This window comes from Eleutherodactylus coqui, chromosome 13, assembly GCF_035609145.1.
Source record: "Eleutherodactylus coqui strain aEleCoq1 chromosome 13, aEleCoq1.hap1, whole genome shotgun sequence".
Taxonomy (NCBI): Eukaryota; Metazoa; Chordata; class Amphibia; order Anura; family Eleutherodactylidae; genus Eleutherodactylus; species Eleutherodactylus coqui.
The window spans coordinates 8,018,597-8,040,842 of NC_089849.1; the positions used below are offsets into that span (position 1 = coordinate 8,018,597).

The following is a 22,246-nucleotide window of genomic DNA, read 5'->3' on the forward strand; positions in this document are numbered from 1 at the left end:
GAGTGGTGGGATTTTGTGGTTCAAGCAATTTCCTGCCAGAATGACAGTATGTGTGTGAGGGAAGAGATCATCCATCCTCATCCTGTGGAGACATTCGGTGTAACTTGTGTGGTATGTTAGAGCACCCATCCAGTTACTGTCCTTCCTCTCTCTTTTGCCAACAGGCAAATCCATCTGGAGGCAAGTCTGGTGGGAACAGGGAAGAGGAAGAGCTACGGTATCTCAGTAGACTGCCTGACCAGCCCAAGTGGGAGAGGAGTCAAACTGCTAGGTGGAGGGGTAAGTTCCAAGAATCCGGGATTGCCCCTGGCAGGGAAATGCACCCAATGCTGAGACCTCAAGGAATAGTGATATGGATGAGGAAACCAGAAGAATGGAGAAAAGAAGTGGCTGCCAGTTCTGCAACATCCTCCCATGAAAACAGTATAGATGAGAATGGTGAGAAATGGAAAGATAGAAGAAAAGTGGTAAGGGAAGAACAAGAAGGAAAAACAGGGGTTCTTCCTCTCTAGAGTGGGATCATTCAGTCCCACTCCCTCTGATACAGATACCAAAGGAAGGCCAAAGTGGTTCCCCTCTGGTTGACCTCTCTAACCGATTCCAAGCCCTCAATAACACCTCCTCTTCCCTGCCAGGAGGAGAGGCTGGAGGTGAGGTGCCGGAGGTGGTGGCAAAGATTTTTGAGGAAGGAACTCTAGGGGATGCTGGGTCTCTTTCTGGGGGAGATTTGGTTTCCTCTGGAAAGGGAGCTATCCTGAAGCCAGAAGCCTAAGGTAAGGATGTGAGTGGGGGTAGGAATGTCTCCGTTTCTCTAAAAATAAATAATGGAAAGACTTCTTCATCTGATAGGAGGGGAGAGTAAGAGGAAAGCCATCCAGCTTGAGCACCAATGATGGCGGCACTCTGTTGACGCTGGCATCCATTAATGTTGCCAGCATTAAGTCAGATGCGGCTAGGTTTGTGGCCTTTGATTTTCTATGCAGAGTTGAAGCTGACATTTTATTTTTGCAAGAGACCAGGCTGACAGATTTGTCAGCCATATACAAAGCTAGGCATGAGTGGAGATGTGGAGCCTCCTATTGGTCTCTTGCAGCCTGGCCGTATAGCGGGGTGGTGTTTTTTTCAAGACCTCACAAGTAGAATGTAGATGAGTTTTCGAGCTGCAAATAGGGAGCTGACTGTTCTTGGATATTCTCATGGGAGGTCAAGAGTTGTGTCTTATTTAGAGATGAGCGAACACCAAAATGTTCGGGTGTTCGTTATTCGTAACGAACTTCCCGTGATGCTCGAGGGTTCGTTTCGAACAACGAACCCCATTGAAGTCAATGGGCGACCAGAACATTTTTGTATTTCGCCGATGCTCGCTAAGGTTTTCATGTGTGAAAATCTGGGCAATTCAGGAAAGTGATGGGAATGACACAGTGACGGATAGGGCAGGCGAGGGGCTACATGTTGGGCTGCATCCTAAGTTCACAGGTCCCACTATTAAGCCACAATAGCGGCAAGAGTGGGCCCCCCCCCCTCCCAACAACTTTTACTTCTGAAAAGCCCTCATTAGCAATGCATACCTTAGCTAAGCACCACACTACCTCCAACAAAGCACAATCACTGCCTGCATGACACTCCGCTGCCACTTCTCCTGGGTTACATGCTGCCCAACCGCACCCCCTCCCCCCCACAGCGCACACCAAAGTGTCCCTGCGCAGCCTTCAGCTGCCCTCATGCCACACCACGCTCATGTCTATTTAGAATTGCGTCTGCCATGACGAGGGACCTCAGGCATACACTGCAGAGGTTGGCACGGCTAGGCAGCGACCCTCTTTAAAAGTGGCGGAGCGATAGCCCACAATGCTGTACAGAAGCAATGAGAAATAGAATCCTGTGCCACCGCCATCAGGAGCTGCACACGTGGGCATAGCAATGGGGAACCTATGTGCCACACACTATTCATTCTGTCAAGGTGTCTGCATGCCCCAGTCAGACCGGGCTTTTTAATTCATAGACACAGGCAGGTACAACTCCCTATTGTGAAGTCCCTGTCGACCCACAGCATGGGTGGCTCCCTGGAACCCACCGGCGGTACACAGAAATATCCCATTGCATTGCCCAACACAGCTGAGGTAGTAATGTCGTGCTTAATGCAGGTGGGCTTCGGCCCACACTGCATGCCCCAGTCAGACTGGGGTTCTTTACAAGTGGACACATGTAGGTTTAACTCCCTGTGGACCCACTGCCTGGGTGGGTGCCAGGAAGCCACCGGCGGTACATAGAAATATCCCATTGCATTGCCCAACACAGCTGAGGTAGTAATGTCGTGCGTAATACAGGTGGGCTTCGGCCCACACTGCATGCCCCAGTCAGACGGGTTCTTTAGAAGTGTACAGATGTATTAAAAACTCAGTGTGCACCTACAGCATGGGTGGCTCCCTGGAACCCACCGGCGGTACACAAAAATATCCCATTGCATTGCCCAACACAGCTGAGGTAGTAATGTCGTGCGTAATACAGGTGGGCTTCGGCCCACACTGCATGCCCCAGTCAGACTGGGGTTCTTTACAAGTGGACACATGTAGGTTTAACTCCCTGTGGACCCACTGCCTGGGTGGGTGCCAGGAAGCCACCGGCGGTACATAGAAATATCCCATTGCATTGCCCAACACAGCTGAGGTAGTAATGTCGTGCGTAATACAGGTGGGCTTCGGCCCACACTGCATGCCCCAGTCAGACGGGTTCTTTAGAAGTGTACAGATGTATTAAAAACTCAGTGTGCACCTACAGCATGGGTGGCTCCCTGGAACCCACCGGCGGTACACAAAAATATCCCATTGCATTGCCCAACACAGCTGAGGTAGTAATGTCGTGCGTAATACAGGTGGGCTTCGGCCCACACTGCATGCCCCAGTCAGACGGGTTCTTTAGAAGTGTACAGATGTATTAAAAACTCAGTGTGCACCTACAGCATGGGTGGCTCCCTGGAACCCACCGGCGGTACACAAAAATATCCCATTGCATTGCCCAACACAGCTGAGGTAGTAATGTCGTGCGTAATACAGGTGGGCTTCGGCCCACACTGCATGCCCCAGTCAGACGGGTTCTTTAGAAGTGTACAGATGTATTAAAAACTCAGTGTGCACCTACAGCATGGGTGGCTCCCTGGAACCCACCGGCGGTACACAAAAATATCCCATTGCATTGCCCAACACAGCTGAGGTAGTAATGTCGTGCGTAATACAGGTGGGCTTCGGCCCACACTGCATGCCCCAGTCAGACTGGGGTTCTTTACAAGTGGACACATGTAGGTTTAACTCCCTGTGGACCCACTGCCTGGGTGGGTGCCAGGAAGCCACCGGCGGTACATAGAAATATCCCATTGCATTGCCCAACACAGCTGAGGTAACGTCAGCTGTAATGCAGGTGGGCTAAAAATTAATTTGATTACACTGTAGGCGAGGGCCCACAAAAATTGCTGTATCAACAGTACTAATGTACATCCCAAAAATTGGCCATGGCCAGCCAAGAGGGCAGGTGAAACCCATTAATCGCTTTGGTTAATGTGGCTTAAGTGGTAACTAGGCCTGGAGGCAGCCCAGTGTAACGAAAAATTGGTTCAAGTTAAAGTTCCAACGCTTTTAAGCTAATTGAAACTTATAAAAATTGTTCTGAAAAATTATTTGAGTGAGCCTTGTGGCCCTAAGAAAAATTGCCCGTTCAGCGTGATTACGTGAGGTTTCAGGAGGAGGAGCAGGAGGAGGAGGAGGAGGAATATTAGACACAGATTGATGAAGCACAAATGTCCCCGTTTTGGATGGTGAGAGAGAACGTAGCTTCCATCCGCGGGTGCAGCCTACGTATTGCTTACGTATCGCTGCTGTCCGCTGGTGGAGAACAGAAGTCTGGCGAAATCCAGCCTTTGTTCATCTTGATGAGTGTTAGCCTGTCGGCACTGTCGGTTGACAAGCGGCTACGCTTATCGGTGATGATTCCCCCAGCCGCACTAAACACCCTCTCCGACAACACGCTAGCCGCAGGACAAGCAAGCACCTCAAGGGCATACAGGGCTAGTTCAGGCCACGTGTCCAGCTTCGACACCCAGTAGTTGTAGGGGGCAGAGGCGTCACCAAGGATGGTCGTGCGATCCGCTACGTACTCCCTCACCATCCTTTTGCAGTGCTCCCGCCGACTCAGCCGTGACTGGGGAGCGGTGACACAGTCTTGGTGGGGAGCCATAAAGCTGGCCAGGCCCTTAAAGACTGTTGCACTGCCTGGGATGTACATGCTGCTCGATCTACGCACATCCCCTGCAACATGGCCCTCGGAACTGCGCCTTCTGCCACTAGCGCTGTCGGCTGGGAATTTTACCATCAGCTTGTCCGCAAGGGTCCTGTGGTATAGCAACACTCTCGAACCCCTTTCCTCTTCGGGAATCAGAGTGGGCAGGTTCTCCTTATACCGTGGATCGAGCAGTGTGTACACCCAGTAATCCGTAGTGGCCAGAATGCGTGCAACGCGAGGGTCACGAGAAAGGCATCCTAACATGAAGTCAGCCATGTGTGCCAGGGTACCTGTACGCAACACATGGCTGTCTTCACTAGGAAGATCACTTTCAGGATCCTCCTCCTCCTCCTCCTCCTCAGGCCATACACGCTGAAAGGATGACAGGCAATCAGCCGGTGTACCGTCAGCAGCGGGCCAAGCTGTCTCTTCCCCCTCCTCCTCATCCTCCTCCTCCTCCTGTACGCGCTGTGAAATAGACAGGAGGGTGCCCTGACTATCCAGCGGCATACTGTCTTCCCCCGCCCCCGTTTCCGAGCGCAAAGCAGCTGCCTTTATGGTTTGCAGGGAATTTCTCAAGATGCATAGCAGAGGAATGGTGACGCTAATGATTGTAGCATCGCCGCTCACCACCTGGGTAGACTCCTCAAAATTACCAAGGACATGGCAGATGTCTGCCAACCAGGCCCACTCTTCTGAAAGGAATTGAGGAGGCTGACTCCCACTGCGCCGCCCATGTTGGAGTTGGTATTCGACTATAGCTCTACGCTGTTCATAGAGCCTGGCCAACATGTGGAGCGTAGAGTTCCACCGTGTGGGCACGTCGCACAGCAGTCGGTGCACTGGCAGCTTAAAGTGATGTTGCAGGGTGCGCAGGGTGGCAGCGTCCGTGTGGGACTTGCGGAAATGTGCGCAGAGCCGGCGCGCCTTTACGAGCAGGTCTGACAAGCGTGGGTAGCTTTTCAGAAACCGCTGAACCACCAAATTAAAGACGTGGGCCAGGCATGGCACGTGCGTGAGGCTGCCGAGCTGCAGAGCCGCCACCAGGTTACGGCCGTTGTCACACACGACCATGCCCGGTTGGAGGCTCAGCGGCGCAAGCCAGCGGTCGGTCTGCTGTGTCAGACCCTGCAGCAGTTCGTGGGCCGTGTGCCTCTTATCGCCTAAGCTGAGTAGTTTCAGCACGGCCTGCTGACGCTTGCCCACCGCTGTGCTGCCACACCGCGCGACACCGACTGCTGGCGACATGCTGCTGCTAACACATCTTGATTGTGAGACAGAGGAGGAGGAGGAGGAGGAGGGTGCTTTAGTGGAGGAAGCATACACCTCCGCAGATACCAGCACCGTGCTGGGGCCCGCAATTCTGGGGGTGGGTAGGACGTGAGCGGTCCCAGGCTCTGACTCTGTCCCAGCCTCCACTAAATTCACCCAATGTGCCGTCAGGGAGATGTAGTGGCCCTGCCCGCCTGTGCTTGTCCACGTGTCCGTAGTTAAGTGGACCGTGGCAGTAACCGCGTTGGTGAGGGCGCGCACAATGTTGCGGGAGACGTGGTCGTGCAGGGCTGGGACGGCACATCGGGAAAAGTAGTGGCGACTGGGAACTGAGTAGCGCGGGGCCGCCGCCTCCATGATACTTTTGAAGGACTCCGTTTCCACAACCCTATACGGCAGCATCTCAAGGCTGATGAATTTTGCGATGCGGACGGTTAACGTTTGAGCGTGCGGGTGCGTGGCGGCGTACTTGCGCTTGCGCTCGAACACTTGCGCAAGCGACGGCTGAACGGTGCGCTGAACTACACTGCTGGATGGGGCCGAGGACAGCGGAGATGAGGGTGTGGGTGCAGGCCATGAGGCGGTAGTGCCTGTGTCCTGAGAGGGGGGTTGCATCTCAGTGGCAGGTTGGGGCACAGGGGGAGAGGCAGGGGTGCAAACCGGAGGCGGTGAACGGCCTTCGTCCCACCTTGTGGGGTGCTTGGCCATCATATGTCTGCGCATGGTGGTGGTGGTGAGGCTGTTGGTGTTGGCTCCCCGGCTGAGCTTTGCGCAACAAAGGTTGCACACCACTGTTCGTCGGTCGTCAGGCGTCTCTGTGAAAAACTGCCAGACCTTAGAGCACCTCGGCCTCTGCAGGGTGGCATGGCGCGGGGGGGCGCTTTGGGAAACACTTGGTGGATTATTCGGTCTGGCCCTGCCTCTACCCCTGGCCCTGGCCACCGCACTGCCTCTTGCAACCTGCCCTGCTGATGCCCTTGACTCCCCCTCTGAAGACCTGTCCTCCTGAGTAAGCGTTGCACACCAGGTGGGGTCAGTCACCTCATCGTCCTGCTGCTCTTCCTCCGAATCCTCTGTGCGCTGCTCCCTGGGACTTACTGCCCTTACTACTACCTCACTGCAAGACAACTGTGTCTGATCGTCATCGTCCTCCTCACCCACAGAAAGTTGTTGAGACAGTTGGCGGAAGTCCCCAGCCTCTTCCCCCGGACCCCGGGAACTTTCGAATGGTTGGGCATCAGTGACGATAAACTCCTCTGGTGGGAGAGGAACCGCTGCTGCCCAATCTAAGCAGGGGCCCGAGAACAGTTCCTGGGAGTGTTCCCGCTCCTGAGCAGGTGTCATTGTAGTGGAGTGAGGAGGCTGGGAGGAAGGAGGAGCAGCAGACAGAGGATTCGGATTGGCAGCAGTGGACGGCGCAGAACTGCGGGTAGACGATAGGTTGCTCGAAGCACTTTCTGCCATCCAGGACAGGACCTGCTCACACTGCTCATTTTCTAATAACCGTCTCCCGCGTGGACCCATTAATTGGGCGATGAATGTGGGGACGCCAGAAACGTGCCTCTCTCCTAATCGCGCAGCAGACAGCTGCGACACACCTGGATCAGGAGCTTGGCCTGTGCCCACACCCTCACTTGGCCCTCCGCGTCCTCGGCCACGTCCACGTCCACGTCCTCTAGGCTTACCCCTACCCCTCAGCATGCTGTATTACCAGTGATTAGATTTCCCAGGCAGGAAATAAATTGGCGCAAGACTGCAGGCCAAATATAATTTTTGCCCTTTTTGGAAAACGAAAGGCCCCACTGCCTCTAGTGAATGAATTATCTAAGTTTAATAACTGCGCTGTGTCCCTGCTTATGTGTCACAGAACGTGAGGGTAGCAGAGTTATTAACTGTGGCAGAGCAGGTATTTTTTTTCCCAATTAAGGAAAGCAAATGGCGAAGCCAGCAGTAAAGCGTAGCTGGCTGCGTATGATTTAGCAATGTTTTTCACGCAGCTCACACGTCTCCACAGGCGTAAGGACGGACACAGGCTGGACAAATAGATTTCTTTTCAGTTTTTTCCCACCAACAGGCAGCACTGCGTATATTCAATGAACCTGCGAAGTTTAATAACTGCGCTGTGTCCCTGCTTATGTGTCACAGAACGTGAGGGTAGCAGAGTTATTATAACTCTTGGAGAGCAGGTATTTTTTTTCCCAATTAAGGAAAGCAAATGGCGAACCCAGCAGTAAACCGTAGCTGGCTGCGTATGATTTAGCAATGTTTTTCACGCAGCTCACACGTCTCCACAGGCGTAAGGACGGACACAGGCTGGACAAATAGATTTCTTTTCAGTTTTTTCCCACCAACAGGCAGCACTGCGTATATTCAATGAACCTGAGAAGTTTAATAACTGCGCTGTGTCCCTGCTTATGTGTCACAGAACGTGAGGGTAGCAGAGTTATTAACTGTGGCAGAGCAGGTATTTTTTTTCCCAATTAAGGAAAGCAAATGGCGAAGCCAGCAGTAAAGCGTAGCTGGGTGCGTATGATTTAGCAATGTTTTTCACGCAGCTCACACGTGTCCACAGGCGTAAGGACGGACAGAGGCTGGACAAATAGATTTGTTTTCAGGTTTTTCCCACCAACAGGCAGCACTGCGTATATTCTATGAATAATAACTGTGTTGTGGCCCTGCCTATACAATTCTTTCCCTGCAGTATCAATGGAGGGTGGAATGCTCTGCAGAGGCGATTTTGAGAAGCCCAAAAAAAATGCAGCACAGCTAACAGCAGCCTGGACAGTACTGCACACGGATAAATATGGCCCTAGAAAGGACCGTTGAGGTTCTTGAAGGCTACACTCACTCCTAACACTCTCCCTGCCTATGCAGCACTTCTGTCCCTAATGCCAGGTGCAACGGTCTGCAGAGGCGACTTTGAGAAAAAAAAAAATCCCACTGCTAACAGCAGCCAACACACAGCTATCAGTGGCCCTAATAAGGACCTTTGGGGGTCTTGAAGCCTACACTAACTACCAATTCTTTCCCTACAGCAGCTCCGGTACAAACAGCACTGTCCCTCATCTAACTCACACCGCATCTGAGGCGAGCCGCGGGAGGGGCCGACTTTTATATTAGGCGAACACCTGATCTCGCCAGCCACTCACAGCAGGGGGGTGGTATAGGGCTTAAACGTTGCAGGGGGAAGTTGTAATGCCTTCCCTGTCTTTCAATTGGCCAGAAAAGCGCGCTAACGTCTCAGGGAAGGAAGTGAAAGTAACCAGAACACCGCATGGTGTTCGTCACGAATAACGAACATCCCGAACACCCTAATATTCGCACGAATATCAAGCTCGGACGAACGCGTTCGCTCATCTCTAGTCTTATTAATATCTATGGACCTCAGTCAAAGTGGGGGCGCAAAGACCTCTTCATGAGAATTAAGCCTTACCTTTTTATAAGCTGGCAAGTGGTCTTTGGAAGAAACATTAATAATATCACAAGGCTCTGTAATAGAGGGGGTTCCAATGACCGTCTGGACTATGATAGCGTCGCATTAAATAGCATACTTAGTGAGGCACTCCTTGTGCATGCTCATGTTCAGCACACCCCAGGGTGCTCGGGGTTCACTTACTTTAATCGTAGTAATTGTAGGTCTAGGATAGATAGGTTTATTTAAAGGAGCAATAAGTCAGAGTGGTGGGATATGTTCAAACATTGGGTAAGAAGATTCTTCCAACAACTCTCCAACTGCAGAAGTCTATGGAGTATGTTGCACCAGTTCTGAAGGTTTTACTCCAGTGGGGGCTGATCTTGGGGAAAGTCAGGACGCTGGCTAGGCTTCTGCTTGACCAGAGGGTTTTCGCAACTCTCTTACAGAGGCCTTTGATCCTCAAAGACTGTCCAAGTCGGGATTTGAGGGTAGGTTTGTGTCTTTTAAATTCAGTAAGACTCCCCTTGAAGTATTGGGACTTGACCTGATGCTGATTCCATGAGCTATATGTGGGGGACAACTCAAAGTACAAGAACACTGAGGAAAGGGGTTGTCCCCAGGAGGCGTGTGGCAACACTCTGGAGAGCATGGACCACTTCTTGCGTCATTGTCCCTTTTATATAGGAGGTATACAAGAGGGTAGGGGCTTCCATCAGTTGGCCTTGACTTGCTGACCTCTCCTATGCTGAGTGGTATTATGACACATTCAGAGATCTGGGAGGTGAGGGACCGATATATTTTATTTTTAGTAAGCATAGTGGTTCGGTATTCCACATGGTACGCACAGTGTTAAGTATCATTGTAGCATAAAATCCTACTCGAGGAAGAGGTAAGTAGGAACATTCTTGGTGACCTGGTAAATGTGCGTTCTCGGGAGTCTGAGAGGTTGGGTGAGCCAAAGGTGACTGTTAGGTTGTGCTGTCAGGACCTGTAGTTCTATGAGGATCCAGGAGCACACTGCCACATGTATGGGATAATTAAGCTGGCTAGGTGAGGAGTTTCTCCAGTCAGCCAATCCCCACTGGTCCACATACCAGCCTCTCTGGTGTTTGCTTCCATGCATGGTGTTCTGTTGGGTCTGAGCATGTGGCCGGACATGTGGTATGAACAGTCCTGTTCTGCGTTGTGTGCATTCCCTTGTGTGTTGGTGTGAGCTGTGTCTTGTCTGCTTGATCATTTACCATCTAGGGCTAATTAGGTCCTCAGGTCCCAACGTGGGGCCGTCCCTACTGGGACGATTGCCCCACTTGCAGGAAGGACTTCAGGGGTACGTTGACTTGTGAGAGTAGGGATACCCTTGTCGTGGGCTTAAGTGTCTTGGCCAAAATATGAACCAATACCTTATACCATATCTATTCCATCTGTTTATGCATGTAGGTATGCTGGGTGGGGGCTTTGGATCAGTCATGGTTTATGTCTGTCCATGAGTCCCGTTAGTAGTTCACGAGTTCACATATGGAAACGTGACAGCGGCCTTACTCTGGAGGGGTTTTTGCTTTGGGGTTCCCTAGCCTGGAGAACTCTTCCCTAGTGTGTGTGTGTGTGGGGGGGGGGGGGGCTGGGTTCTTTCACCCTAGCTTTTTGTTTTGGCCGAGGTGTTGTCACTTTGTCATTTGTAGTTAGGCTGTGGGTTATTATGTCTTACATGTTTTTCGTTGGGGGGGGGGGGGGGTAGTATTATTGTGTTATGTGTTGTGGGTGTAGAAATTAAAAAATAAATCAATCTGTTTTTGAATTGTATTTTATTCATATGTTTACAAGTCTGATTGGTCGGTGTTGGCAGTGGAGCGGGGGATGGTAATGCATAGATGTTTAAGAAATAGATTTTTTTACCCATGTGTGTTTCTTTTCTTTTTAGTAGGTTTGGGTATGCGGGCCGCGGGGGGGGGGGGGGGGGGGGGGGTTCTGCATTTTTTAAATATATTTTGTATTTGGTGTAAATTATGTTATATAAAGGAGACATGTTCGATTGGGGTGCGGCGGGGCCAGGTGTTTTTTCCCCTCTTGTTTCTGTAATATTTTGTAAATATGTATCTGTGCTTTTTCTCATTTGTATTATGGAAATGTTTCTGTTATTTTATTATATTTTATTATTATCTCCGGTTATGGTTTTTACTTTTATAATAAAAAGATTCACTGCGTTATCTGTGGCGTTACATGGGACTGCAGGTCACATCTACTACACTATCTGTACTCGCAGTTATCACTGTGTTATCTGTGGGGTTACATGGGACTGCAGGTCACATCTACTACATTATCTGTCCTCAGAGTTATCACTGTGTTATCTGTGGCGTTACATGGGACTGCAGGTCACATCTACTACAGTATCTGTACTCGCAGTTATCACTGTGTTATCTGTGGGGTTACATGGGACTGCAGGTCACATCTACTACATTATCTGTCCTCAGAGTTATCACTGTGTTATCTGTGGCGTTACATGGGACTGCAGGTCACATCTACTACAGTATCTGTACTCGCAGTTATCACTGTGTTATCTGTGGGGTTACATGGGACTGCAGGTCACATCTACTACATTATCTGTCCTCAGAGTTATCACTGTGTTATCTGTGGCGTTACATGGGACTGCAGGTCACATCTACTACAGTATCTGTACTCGCAGTTATCACTGTGTTATCTGTGGGGTTACATGGGACTGCAGGTCACATCTACTACATTATCTGTCCTCAGAGTTATCACTGTGTTATCTGTGGCGTTACATGGGACTGCAGGTCACATCTACTACACTATCTGTACTCGCAGTTATCACTGTGTTATCTGTGGCGTTACATGGGACTGCAGGTCACATCTACTACACTATCTGTACTCGCAGTTATCACTGTGTTATCTGTGGCGTTACATGGGACTGCAGCTCACATCTACTACATTATCTGTGGGGTTACAAAGGATTGCAGGTAAACCGACTGAATTAGCTAAGAAGTGGGTTATCACCATGTACAGCAACAGAGTCTCAAAGTGTGACAGGACAAGCTCAGCTACATGATAACTGCATGCTGGGAGTAGTAGTTCCTCAATAACTCCACTCCCCATCTGCCTCTTAGTAAGCAGGGGCAGCGGTGACAGCTCCTGAAGGGAGAGGAGGCAGGGAAGCAGTACCAAACACCTGGTAGGGCAGCTCCGGGCCGGTGGAGGGAGATGTGTGCTGGCAGCCCAATACACAGCTGACAGACAGCGCTGGACTGAGGTGTGAGGCAGCAACAGCCAGCAGCAGGGGCGCAGAGATGTGAGTAACCCTGCGGTGGGGGAGTGAGCTGTGTGCTGGCAGTGCAACACACAGCGCTGAGACACCCCGCTGCACGCAGCAGTACCATACACCTGGTGGGGCAGCGCCAGGCCGGTGGAGGGAGATGTGTGCTGGCAGTGCAACACACGGCGCTGGACCGAGCTGTGAGGCGGCGGCAGCAGTAGCCAGCGCCAGGGAGGCGGAGATGTGAGGGCCGAATTTTTAATAAAAACACAGCAGACCATGAGCCAATGGGAAGTCAGGCATGTGACAAGGGGCGTGTAAGGCTATCAGCCCCTAGCGTCCGGTGGTGACAAGGTACAATAGTACTGATACAGTCTGACCGTAGCCGGAGGGTTAGAGCTTTCGCACTGTTAGTTTGCAGACTATACACTAATGTTGTCAGGCATGCTGGGAGTTGTAGTTCACCACATCTATAGGGGGACACATAGTGCGGGACACATTAGTGTAGGGGGGTTGCTTTATTAAATAAAGACATAATGGTGACAATGATGGAATTCACACAGTTGGCGCTTCCTCCGTCCAAACCTTCGCCAAGCGCCTAGTAACAGCTTCAGTGTTGGATACTGTATTACAGGTGCACAGCTCCAGGACGCGGGCGCATATCTGCAACCGTATTACGGATGAGAGTTCAAAATCCGCAATGAGACTTAGGGAATTCGCAGGAAAGGTGCCGATTTGTTTGCGGAATGTGGAAAAATTCCGCCCGTGCAAAAGGCCTATTAGGTAACGTTCACACTAACGGTTTTCCTGTCCAACTTCTGTCTGTGAAACTCGGCGTTTTACTCTACATGTTTATCACCTGATTTTTTTAATCAGACGAGCAAAAAGAAACTCGGGTCAGATTTTCAGACAAAATCGCCCATAAGAGTCTAATTCTAACTTTAATAAAATGAAGTGCGCTATTTGATGCGACTGCAATTAGTTTTTAGCGCATGTAACCATGGTAACCTTAAATGTGTGCAGAACCAGAAAGTGTGAAGAACTCATCATGCATTTTTTTTTTTACACACGTAAAAAACGTGCAAAAGAGATGAAAAAAGCACTTTGAAAAATCGGAGAAACGCAGAAAAATCCAGTGAAAATCATAAGAAAAATTGGTCAGATTGCGGAACTGAAGAAAGCCGCCCGTGCGAATATACCCTTAAGCCAGCCTCACAGGGGCGAGAAAATTAATTTGTGCATTGCGCGGATATGAACCCTGTTCTTTTGATTGCGGTCATACACACAAGTGATTTTTTTCATGCATCGCTTCTCGGTCCTATCTTTGTGCTCTTGCATCGCATCACAGCGCCCATTGTTCTCAGTGGGGCAGCGGCAGCTTCGCACCGCACGCTAGGCGCACACGATGTGAGGTTTCCCCATTGAAAACAATGGGGGACACTTTGTCATCCGCCGCCGCGGCTGTCAGCAGAGGATCGCTACTTCCCCAAAGTGACGCGAGGCGGTTTTGACATAAAAACATCCACGGAGAAATCGCATCTTGGCGAGTGCGATACTGGGTCGGGATTCACGCCTGTGTGAAGTTATCCTTACACTATAACTCAGACTGTACGATTACCAACATGTTGTGGATTTAGAATCCGCTACTTCGTTCAAAAACGCTGCGGATTCATTGCGGAAATTCTCTGCTCCATCTGCAGGCGATTTTAGAAACCTCTTCTGCATTTCTGGACTGTAAATGCTGGGGAATGTTCGCAGCGATTCCACCTCAGCATTGCAGAATGTGCCGTCCGTGAACGCCGCACCAAAATCTTTAATAACTGCGCATTTTTGTGTGAAACTGCCAGCAGAATTCTGCCATTTTCAGCTCTTCACCAAAATCCGCACGTTTGACATTGTGGAATATTCTGTCCTGTGCGAAAGGTCCCTAAAGCTGGTTTCCCACGGGCGAGAATCTCGCACGATATTTGTGCATTGCGAGAGCACAAATCTCGCACGGATATGAACCCCATTCTTTTCAATGGAGTCATATATGAGTGATTTTTTCCCACACTGCATTGTGGGAAAGAGTCATGGCAAGCTCCATCTTTGCACGTTCCTCGGAACGCATTGCCTGTTGTTTTCAATGGGACTGTAAAACACATCATACGCCGTGTGATGCGCACGCAATCGCGATGGGAGGCTTCCAGTTGGAAACAATGGGAAACACTTTCTGATCCTCGGACGCAGGATGTAGGGAAGTTGCGATGCAAAGGATGGGCAAGTATTTCCCATTGTCTTCAATGGGAACACTCGCGTGTACGTATGGCAGGCCGTGCGATGTGCTTATAGTCCCATTGAAGAACAACGGGCAATGTGTTCCAAGGAACGCAAAAAGTGAGAGCTTGCCGTGACTTATCCCCACGATACGGTGCGGGAAAAAAAACTCTCATGTATACGACTCCATTCAAAAGACGCACAAATCTCGCACGATTTTCTCAGCAGTGTTAAACCAGCTTTAGGGACCTTTAACACCCCAATGCCGCCCCAGAATCCCACACCCAAATCCATGCAGCTGCGGATGGTGATGAGTGACTGTCCGCAGCATTCTCTTAGACATCTTTCACATGCTGCGATATCACAGCCTTGTTCCCACGACTTTGTAGCGTCAGCGGCGCTTTTTCTTGTGAAAAATCGTGCATCGCGTCGCTGCTGCCTGCGGTTTTCTCGCACGAAAATGGCAAATTCTTGCGTTGCGATGCGATAAACAAGGAGGCTCCATAGGAAAACATGGGGGATAAAAAATAGCACATCGCAGGAAGATAGAGGACGCTGCGATTTGCTTTTCTCTAGACATCGCTAATGTGAAGGAAACCTTCGAAAAGCGTGGGGTTCACAAACATGCGTTTTGTAGCGCTATCACAACACCAGAAAGTTGCGCGTTTTGGTCGCTCAGGTGAAAGCAGCCTTATTTTCAATTCCACACATTAGCAGGGCAGATTCTGGTGCTGAATGGAGATAAGCGAGCACGCTCGGATAAGGCTGTTACTCAAGCAAGCATCGCTCTTCTCGAGTAACTGCATTCTCGTTCGAGCAGGCTCGGGGGGCAGGTGGGGGTAGAGTAAGAGATATCCCCCCCCCCCCCTCGCTCACCCCTGCCGCCCCCCCGAGCCTGCTCGGACGAGAATGCAGTTACTCGAGAAGAGCGATGCTTGCTTGACTAACTGCCTTATCCGAGCGTGCTCGCTCATCTCTAGTGCTGAACATTCCGCAGGATGGCATCGCTGTTGCAGAATATTCCGTCCAGGCTAAGGCCCCATAGGCTTCTCAATAGGCAAAAAAGGCAAAGAAATCAAAAAACGCCAGAGAAATCGACTTCCTCTGCGACGGCCGCGACTTTTCTCTCCTTTTATGATCCACACTTGATTTTAAAGTCAGAAACTGCATTAAAAACGTGAACAAACCCCGTGAGGTGTGACCGCACCCCGATGCCTGTCGAGTGTGAAGGAGGCAGTATTTAACCCTATAGTCTCCCTCTTCAGACGATGAGCCGGAGGGGCTTCTGGGTGAGCCCCCCGCTGCGTCCGCTACCGCTCACTTCACCAGTTCGCTCTTCAGTTGCAGAAAACTACATAACACGACGGCGGGGATTTAATTAATGACTTCATTTAATTTTCCATGTCGTTTTTCAATGGTTTGCTCATTTCCAGCGGTAAATTCACACAAACCCTTTTTTTTAACTTACGCCAACAAATCTCATTATAACGGAGGCAGCGAAGACGGCGCCGAGCAACCGGGTCCTAAACAGCGGCAGGGACTGCGATGCTTTATGAGTGCATTCCCCGACTGCAGGGCACGCTGCGAGCTTTTACTGCAGCTTGTAAACAGCTCGTGGGGGAATTTAAGACTTAGGCCGGCATCACACAGGCTAAGCACATTTGCGCGATGGGCGTCGTGCTTTTTCACACGCTTACGTGTGTTTCGCTGTATTTTCTGTGTACACAAGCCGTGCGTATTTTCACGTGTAGAAAGACACTCAAGCATGCTCTCCTTGATTGCAATGGGCATTTAAGTTAATTAGTTCAATGTGCGCTTATTTCGTGCGCCAATGTGCAGGAAAATGGATCATGCTGCGTATTTTTTGTGTGTGTGAATGAAATACACGAGCAAAATACGCCTATGTGAAGGAATGCATTGAAATCAATAGGTTCTATTTCTTGCGTATTGCACACACAAAGCGCTGCGCAAATATGCCCAAGTGGCGCAGGCCTTATATTTCCACCACAGCGTGCAGACACCAAAGAGATGCTGGGAGTTGTAGTTTCACAACAGCTGGGGAGGGATGAGGAAGGAGTAGCTGCAGCATTAATATATGACCATAGTTATCAATGCTTAATTACAGCAGCCAGGAATATGATGCATGAAATATTAATCAGGTGCTGCACTCTATTTAGAGGGGGGGGAGGGGGGGGGATGATCCTGCCTGCTGAACTTACTGCAGTGCACTCAGCATTACAATGTAGAGGAGCAGCTCCTGCCAGGCACCTGTTGATCCTCCAGACCAGGCAGTAATCACAATGATTCGGACTGCAGAGGAGCCAATCTTCTGAGCACGTATCCCTCGCCTGTCTTCTAACTCACATGGGGTGGATTTGCTGTGGGGTTTTCGTACAGACCCTCCACACTGAAGATCCGCTGTATATACAGTAGCAGCAAAGTGAAGGAGATATTCAAAATCTCATCCACATACTGCAGAAAGAATATGCACAAAACCCATTGGGAAATTGGCATGCGGTGCGGATTGTAAATCCACAGCATATCACTTACTGCACCAGATATTCCACCTCTTCCAATAAAGGGGCGAGCTCCACACCAAAATCTGTGTTAAAATCCACACTGAATGATTCTGTTTGTGATGCGGATTTCCTGCTACGGAATGTCGCTGCAGGCATTCCACAGCAAATCCGTCCCATGTGGGCAAAGCCTAAGGGCTCCCACTCACTTTCGTTTTTTTTAACGCGGATGTCAATGGGACTTTCTAAAGTTAAAAACGCATCGCACAAAAATCGCAAAGAACAAACTTGCGATGCGTTTTTAACATTAGAAAGTCCCATTGACAATCACGTTTAAAAAGCGCAGCGTTAATGCAGCGTTAAAAAAACGAAAGTGGGTAGGAGCCCTAAGGCCCTGATACATTGGCGGGTTTTTTTTTCATCTGCATGTACTCCTTTAAAAAAAGGGGGGTGACACACAGACCTGTATTATTCTATGGTGCAATACAGGCTAGTGAGGTTTTCTTCATGCAGACTTGGACTGTGTGAAAAAAGCCTCATTGCACGCACTAATCTGATCCGTTTTACAGATGAGCCCATCCCAGTCATTGGCGAGAAAAAAAAACGGCCAGCAGACGGATGCGGTCCATGTGCTGGCTATTTATTTTTAAAGGATGCAGGGAAAAAGAACTGGATGATGTTCAGGTTTATTTGCAGATATGAAAAATAAAGGGCATGGAGAGACAGAAACTGAGCAAACTGAGCATGGAGCAATAATGAAAAGACGTCTGTTTTTTGTTTTTGCAGATGCAAGTGTGCACCTAGCCTAAGTGACTAGTTCTATAAGGAAGGCTATAATGTGCTATTGTATCAAAGAGGGATATATATATATATATATATATATATATATATATATATATATATATATATATATATATATATATATATATATATATATATATATATATATATATATATATATATATATATATATCGAGGAGTTTGTCCTCTACATGATATATTAAGAAGGCTGTCCTTTATCTATTATAATGGGCTTATTCTATTATATGAGGGGCTCGTGCTGTATTTGTTATATTAAGTAGCCTATGCTTTACCTGTTATATTAGGGAGAGGGGATATATACTGTATATAGAGAAGGCTATCTGTGCTGGTTATATCCTCTATCTGGTAGCCTCTAGTAGCTCACTAAAGGTAAATGTTACCTGGTGGGAGCAATCACTAGTCAGGCAATGTTGAGTACCGATCCCCTATCTGTTATGGAGCCATCCTGCTGCTGTTATAGCTGTAATATCAGGTATTTACTGGTTGTAATTAGTGGGCCATATCTATTACATTGGGGATTTATATTAGGTAAACTTCCCTTTACCCCTTACTTGTTATTTCAGGCAGGATGACTGTTACCAGTCCCAGAAGTCAGACTACACCTTACAAGTCGTGAGTCTGGAGCTGCTGTATACTGTATACCACTTCTCCGGAGGAAGCATTTATCCCATTTGTCGGGCAGTTTATCTATTGTCGGTAATATTACACAAACTGTTCTTTTCCACTTTTGAGACGTGGGGTGTCCTTTCCCCAGGAATTTAGGCACAATAAATACAGACAGGTAGTCATTCAGTATGATATTTTAGGTAGGGTGTACTTTTTAATTGTTAGACAGGCAATTACTTGCATGAGCTGTATAGAAGTTATCATTCGTGTAAGGCGGAATATCTCCCCGCTATTATTCACTTTATGTGTTAGGCAGGATTTCCCGTATATCAGGAGTGCACGCTGTGTCACTAATGTTAGGCAGGTTATGTTTTAGTTGCTACATCAAGCTATATATACAATACTTGATCAGTGAAGTTAGGCAGGGTGTCAGGTATTAGGCAGGGAAACAGTTGGTAGGCAGGGTGTTAACTATTTAGTAGGGTATCTATTTTTTAGGCAGGGTGTCAGATATGTTACTTTAGGGTATAGGCAGTTATGCGGGATATCAGTTATTGGGCAAAATCTCAGTTATTAGGCAAGCTGTAGTTCAGGAAAAGTATCGGTTGCTAAGCAGAGTTTTAGCTATTGGACAAGGTGTAAGTTATCTTAGGGAGGATATCAGGTATCGGGAAACGTATCAGTTATTAGGCAGGGTGTACCTTAGACAAGAAATCGGTTGCTAAGCAGAGTATTAGCTATTGGGCAGGGTATACATTGTGTTAGGCAGAATATCAGTTATCGGACAAGGTATCAGTTATTAGGCAGGGTATAGCTTAAGACAAAGTATATGTTGCTAAGCAGAGTAATAACTATTAAGCAGGGTATCTATTTTATGAAGGGTGTTATTTAGGGTATAGACAGTTATGCAGGATTTCAACTATTGGGCTAAGTTATTAGGCAGGGTACAGCTTAAACAAAGTATCGGTTGCTAAGCAGAGTATTAGCTATTAGGCGAGGTATAAGTTGTGCTAGGCAGGATATCAATTATTAGACAGGATATCAGTTATTGAGCAGAGTATCACTTTAGGCAGACAGACTATATGTTAGGAAGGGTATTTACTATTAGGAAGGATATACACTAGTTTAGGCTAGGCAGGGTATCGGTCATTATGCAGGATATCAGTTATGTTAGACAGGGTAGGTTATTAGGCAAGAAACTATTAGGCAAGGTATCAGTTATGGTAGGCAGGTTATTAGGCAGGATAGAGTATCAGTTATGTTAGGCAGAGTATCAGTTGTGGTAGACAGGGTATTGATAATTAGGTAGGGTACTATTAGGCAGAGTATCAGATATGACAGGCAGGGTATTCGTTATTAGAGAGGGTATTATTAGGCAGTGTATCAGTTATTAGGCAGAGTAATATTGGGGCATCAGTTATGGTAGCCAGGGTATTATTAGGTTATCGGTTATTGGGCAGGGTATCGGTTGTGATAGGTAGAGTATCAGTTATTGGGCAAGGTACTTTTAGAGTATCAGTTATGGTAGCCTGGGTACTATTAGGGTATCGGTTATTAGGCAGGCTATTGGTTATTTGTCAGGGTACTGTTAGACAAGGTATCAGTTGCAATAGGCTGAGTATCAGTTATTAAGCAGGGTACTATTAGGCAGTGTATTACTTATGGCAGGCAGGGTATCAGTTATTAGGCAGAGTGTCAGCTATTAAGCAAGTTATTATTACGCAGGGTACCAGTTATGGTAGGCAGGGCACTATTAGGGAATCAGTTATTATTCAGTGTATCCCCTGTGAGAGGCAGAGTATCAGTTATTAGTCATGGAAACAATTATAGTAGGCAGCGTACCACTTATTAGACAGTGCATCAGTTATTAAACAGTGTACTTTTCGGTAGGGAATCATTTAATAGGCAGGGTACTATTAGGCAGAGTATCAGTTATTAGGCAGCATACTATTAGGCAGGGTGTCAGTTTTTAGGTAGGGTATCAGTTATTAGGCAAGGTACTATTAGGCAGGGTACCAGTTATTAGACAGAGTAGTCTTTACCTGGTCGAAGTAGATAATCCTAGTTTTGTTGCTCATCTCGGACGGCTCATGGTTGGTACTTCTGACTGCAGAGAATGCCACCTTGGAGTTTGCTGCCCTGACTGAGATGCCCAGTGGTGAGGAGGACGACCCCTTGGAGTCAGACGCTGGGTTGGAGTCACAGACCACTAGGCATTTGCCCTCCAGGACTATGGGCTCCGTGTCGTTCTGTGCCTGGGCGGCTCGCAGCAGCAGAGCGCAGGTGAGCGACGCCAGCAGCACCGCGGACAGCGCCCCACAGCAGCGCAGAGGGATCAGCATCCTGTCCTTCTCCTCTTCACCAGCTGAGCTCAAAGAACAAAACACCAACCAAAAAAAAGCCTCACACTTTCCAAAATGCCCCCCTCCCCTCCCACTCCTGGAAGAAAGAGTCTCCTGTCCACTTCCCAAATCCTCAACTCTTCCTCGTCCAACTCCACATCCACAGAGAATTACTGATGAGGAGGCTCCGGGAGCAGCAGCCTGGAGGTGGCCATCATGGAACTACCACCTCCATCAGATCATCCTGGAGATGCAGGGGTATTGATCCACTCTGCAGCCGGCAGCCACGATCCAGGCTCTCATCTCACTGCACATCAAATCCTCAGTCCCCCAAGTCTTATGTCATAAGAAGGAGCTCAGCCCTCAGCCTTACACCTCATATAAGGAGCTCAGCCCTCAGCCTTACACCTCATATAAGGAGCTCAGCCCTCAGCCTTACACCTCATATAAGAAGGAGGGGAGGGGGAGAGGCTATCTGGTCTGCAACAATCAAATCGTGTCTTATCCAAACTTCATCTTCCAGATAAGAAGGGGGTTAAAGAGCCACTAATTACTGAAGGGGAGACTGAGATTGTATGGAAAACTCGTGATAAGTGTACTAATTATCTCCATCTATCTAATAACTGATTATCTATTTAATATCAAATCTAGGTAAAGGAAGAAATGTGACAGCACTCAAATCACATGATAAAATATTATGGGTGGTTATTAGAAAATTTCAAAGAAAGCACCAGCATGTGCACAGCAGAGGAAGCCTATCTATCTATCTATCTATCTATCTATCTATCTATCTATCTATCTCATATCTATCTATCTCATATCTATCTATCTATCTATCTATCTCCTATCTATCTATCTATCTATCTATCTATCTATCTATCTATCTATCTATCTATCTATCTATCTATCTATCTATCTATCTATCTATCTATCTATCTACCTATCTATCTATCTATCTATCTATCTATCTATCTATCTATCTATCTATCTATCTATCTATCTATCTATCTATCTATCTATCTATCCCATCTTTGTAGGTGAAGAATAACACCACTTCAATCATGCAGTAAAATATTACTGATCTTTATTAGCACATGTAGAAATTTGCAACCCTTCCTTTAGAGTCACAATATGCAGCAAGTTGCGTTATGGATAATGTGGAAGCACACAGCCAGTAATGGATACTGAGACTTGTAGTTCTACAACAGCTGTAGCTCCATTACTTACTTCTTTCTTAAGACACAGACAGATCTGCAAAGAAAGATTTCTATGTGACTGGTAACGTATCAAAGACAGCAAACCTGCAACAACCATCAGATAGTGCCCCAAAGCATGGGAGGAGGCAGCTGCCGGGGTCTCAGTTACTAATGATGGGATCAGTCAGTGATGGGGGATCAGACAATGATGAGTTAATCAATCAAAGATGGGGATCAGACAATAATGGGGGATCAGTCAGTGATGGGGAATCTGACAATGGTGG

The 22,246-nt window shown here is 48.2% G+C and overlaps 1 protein-coding gene across 1 annotated transcript in view; it reads right to left on the reverse strand.

Moving 5' to 3' along the window:
* The window catches only part of CBLN4 (cerebellin 4 precursor), a 59,746-nt gene extending 38,938 nt beyond the window's left edge, over positions 1-20,808 (reverse strand). The window contains exon 1 of the mRNA XM_066586647.1: positions 20,467-20,808. Within this exon, the coding sequence (XP_066442744.1) occupies positions 20,467-20,766 (300 nt within the window). The 5' untranslated portion in view covers positions 20,767-20,808. The remainder of the gene's footprint in view (positions 1-20,466) is intronic.
* Positions 20,809-22,246: the final 1,438 nt, after the last annotated feature.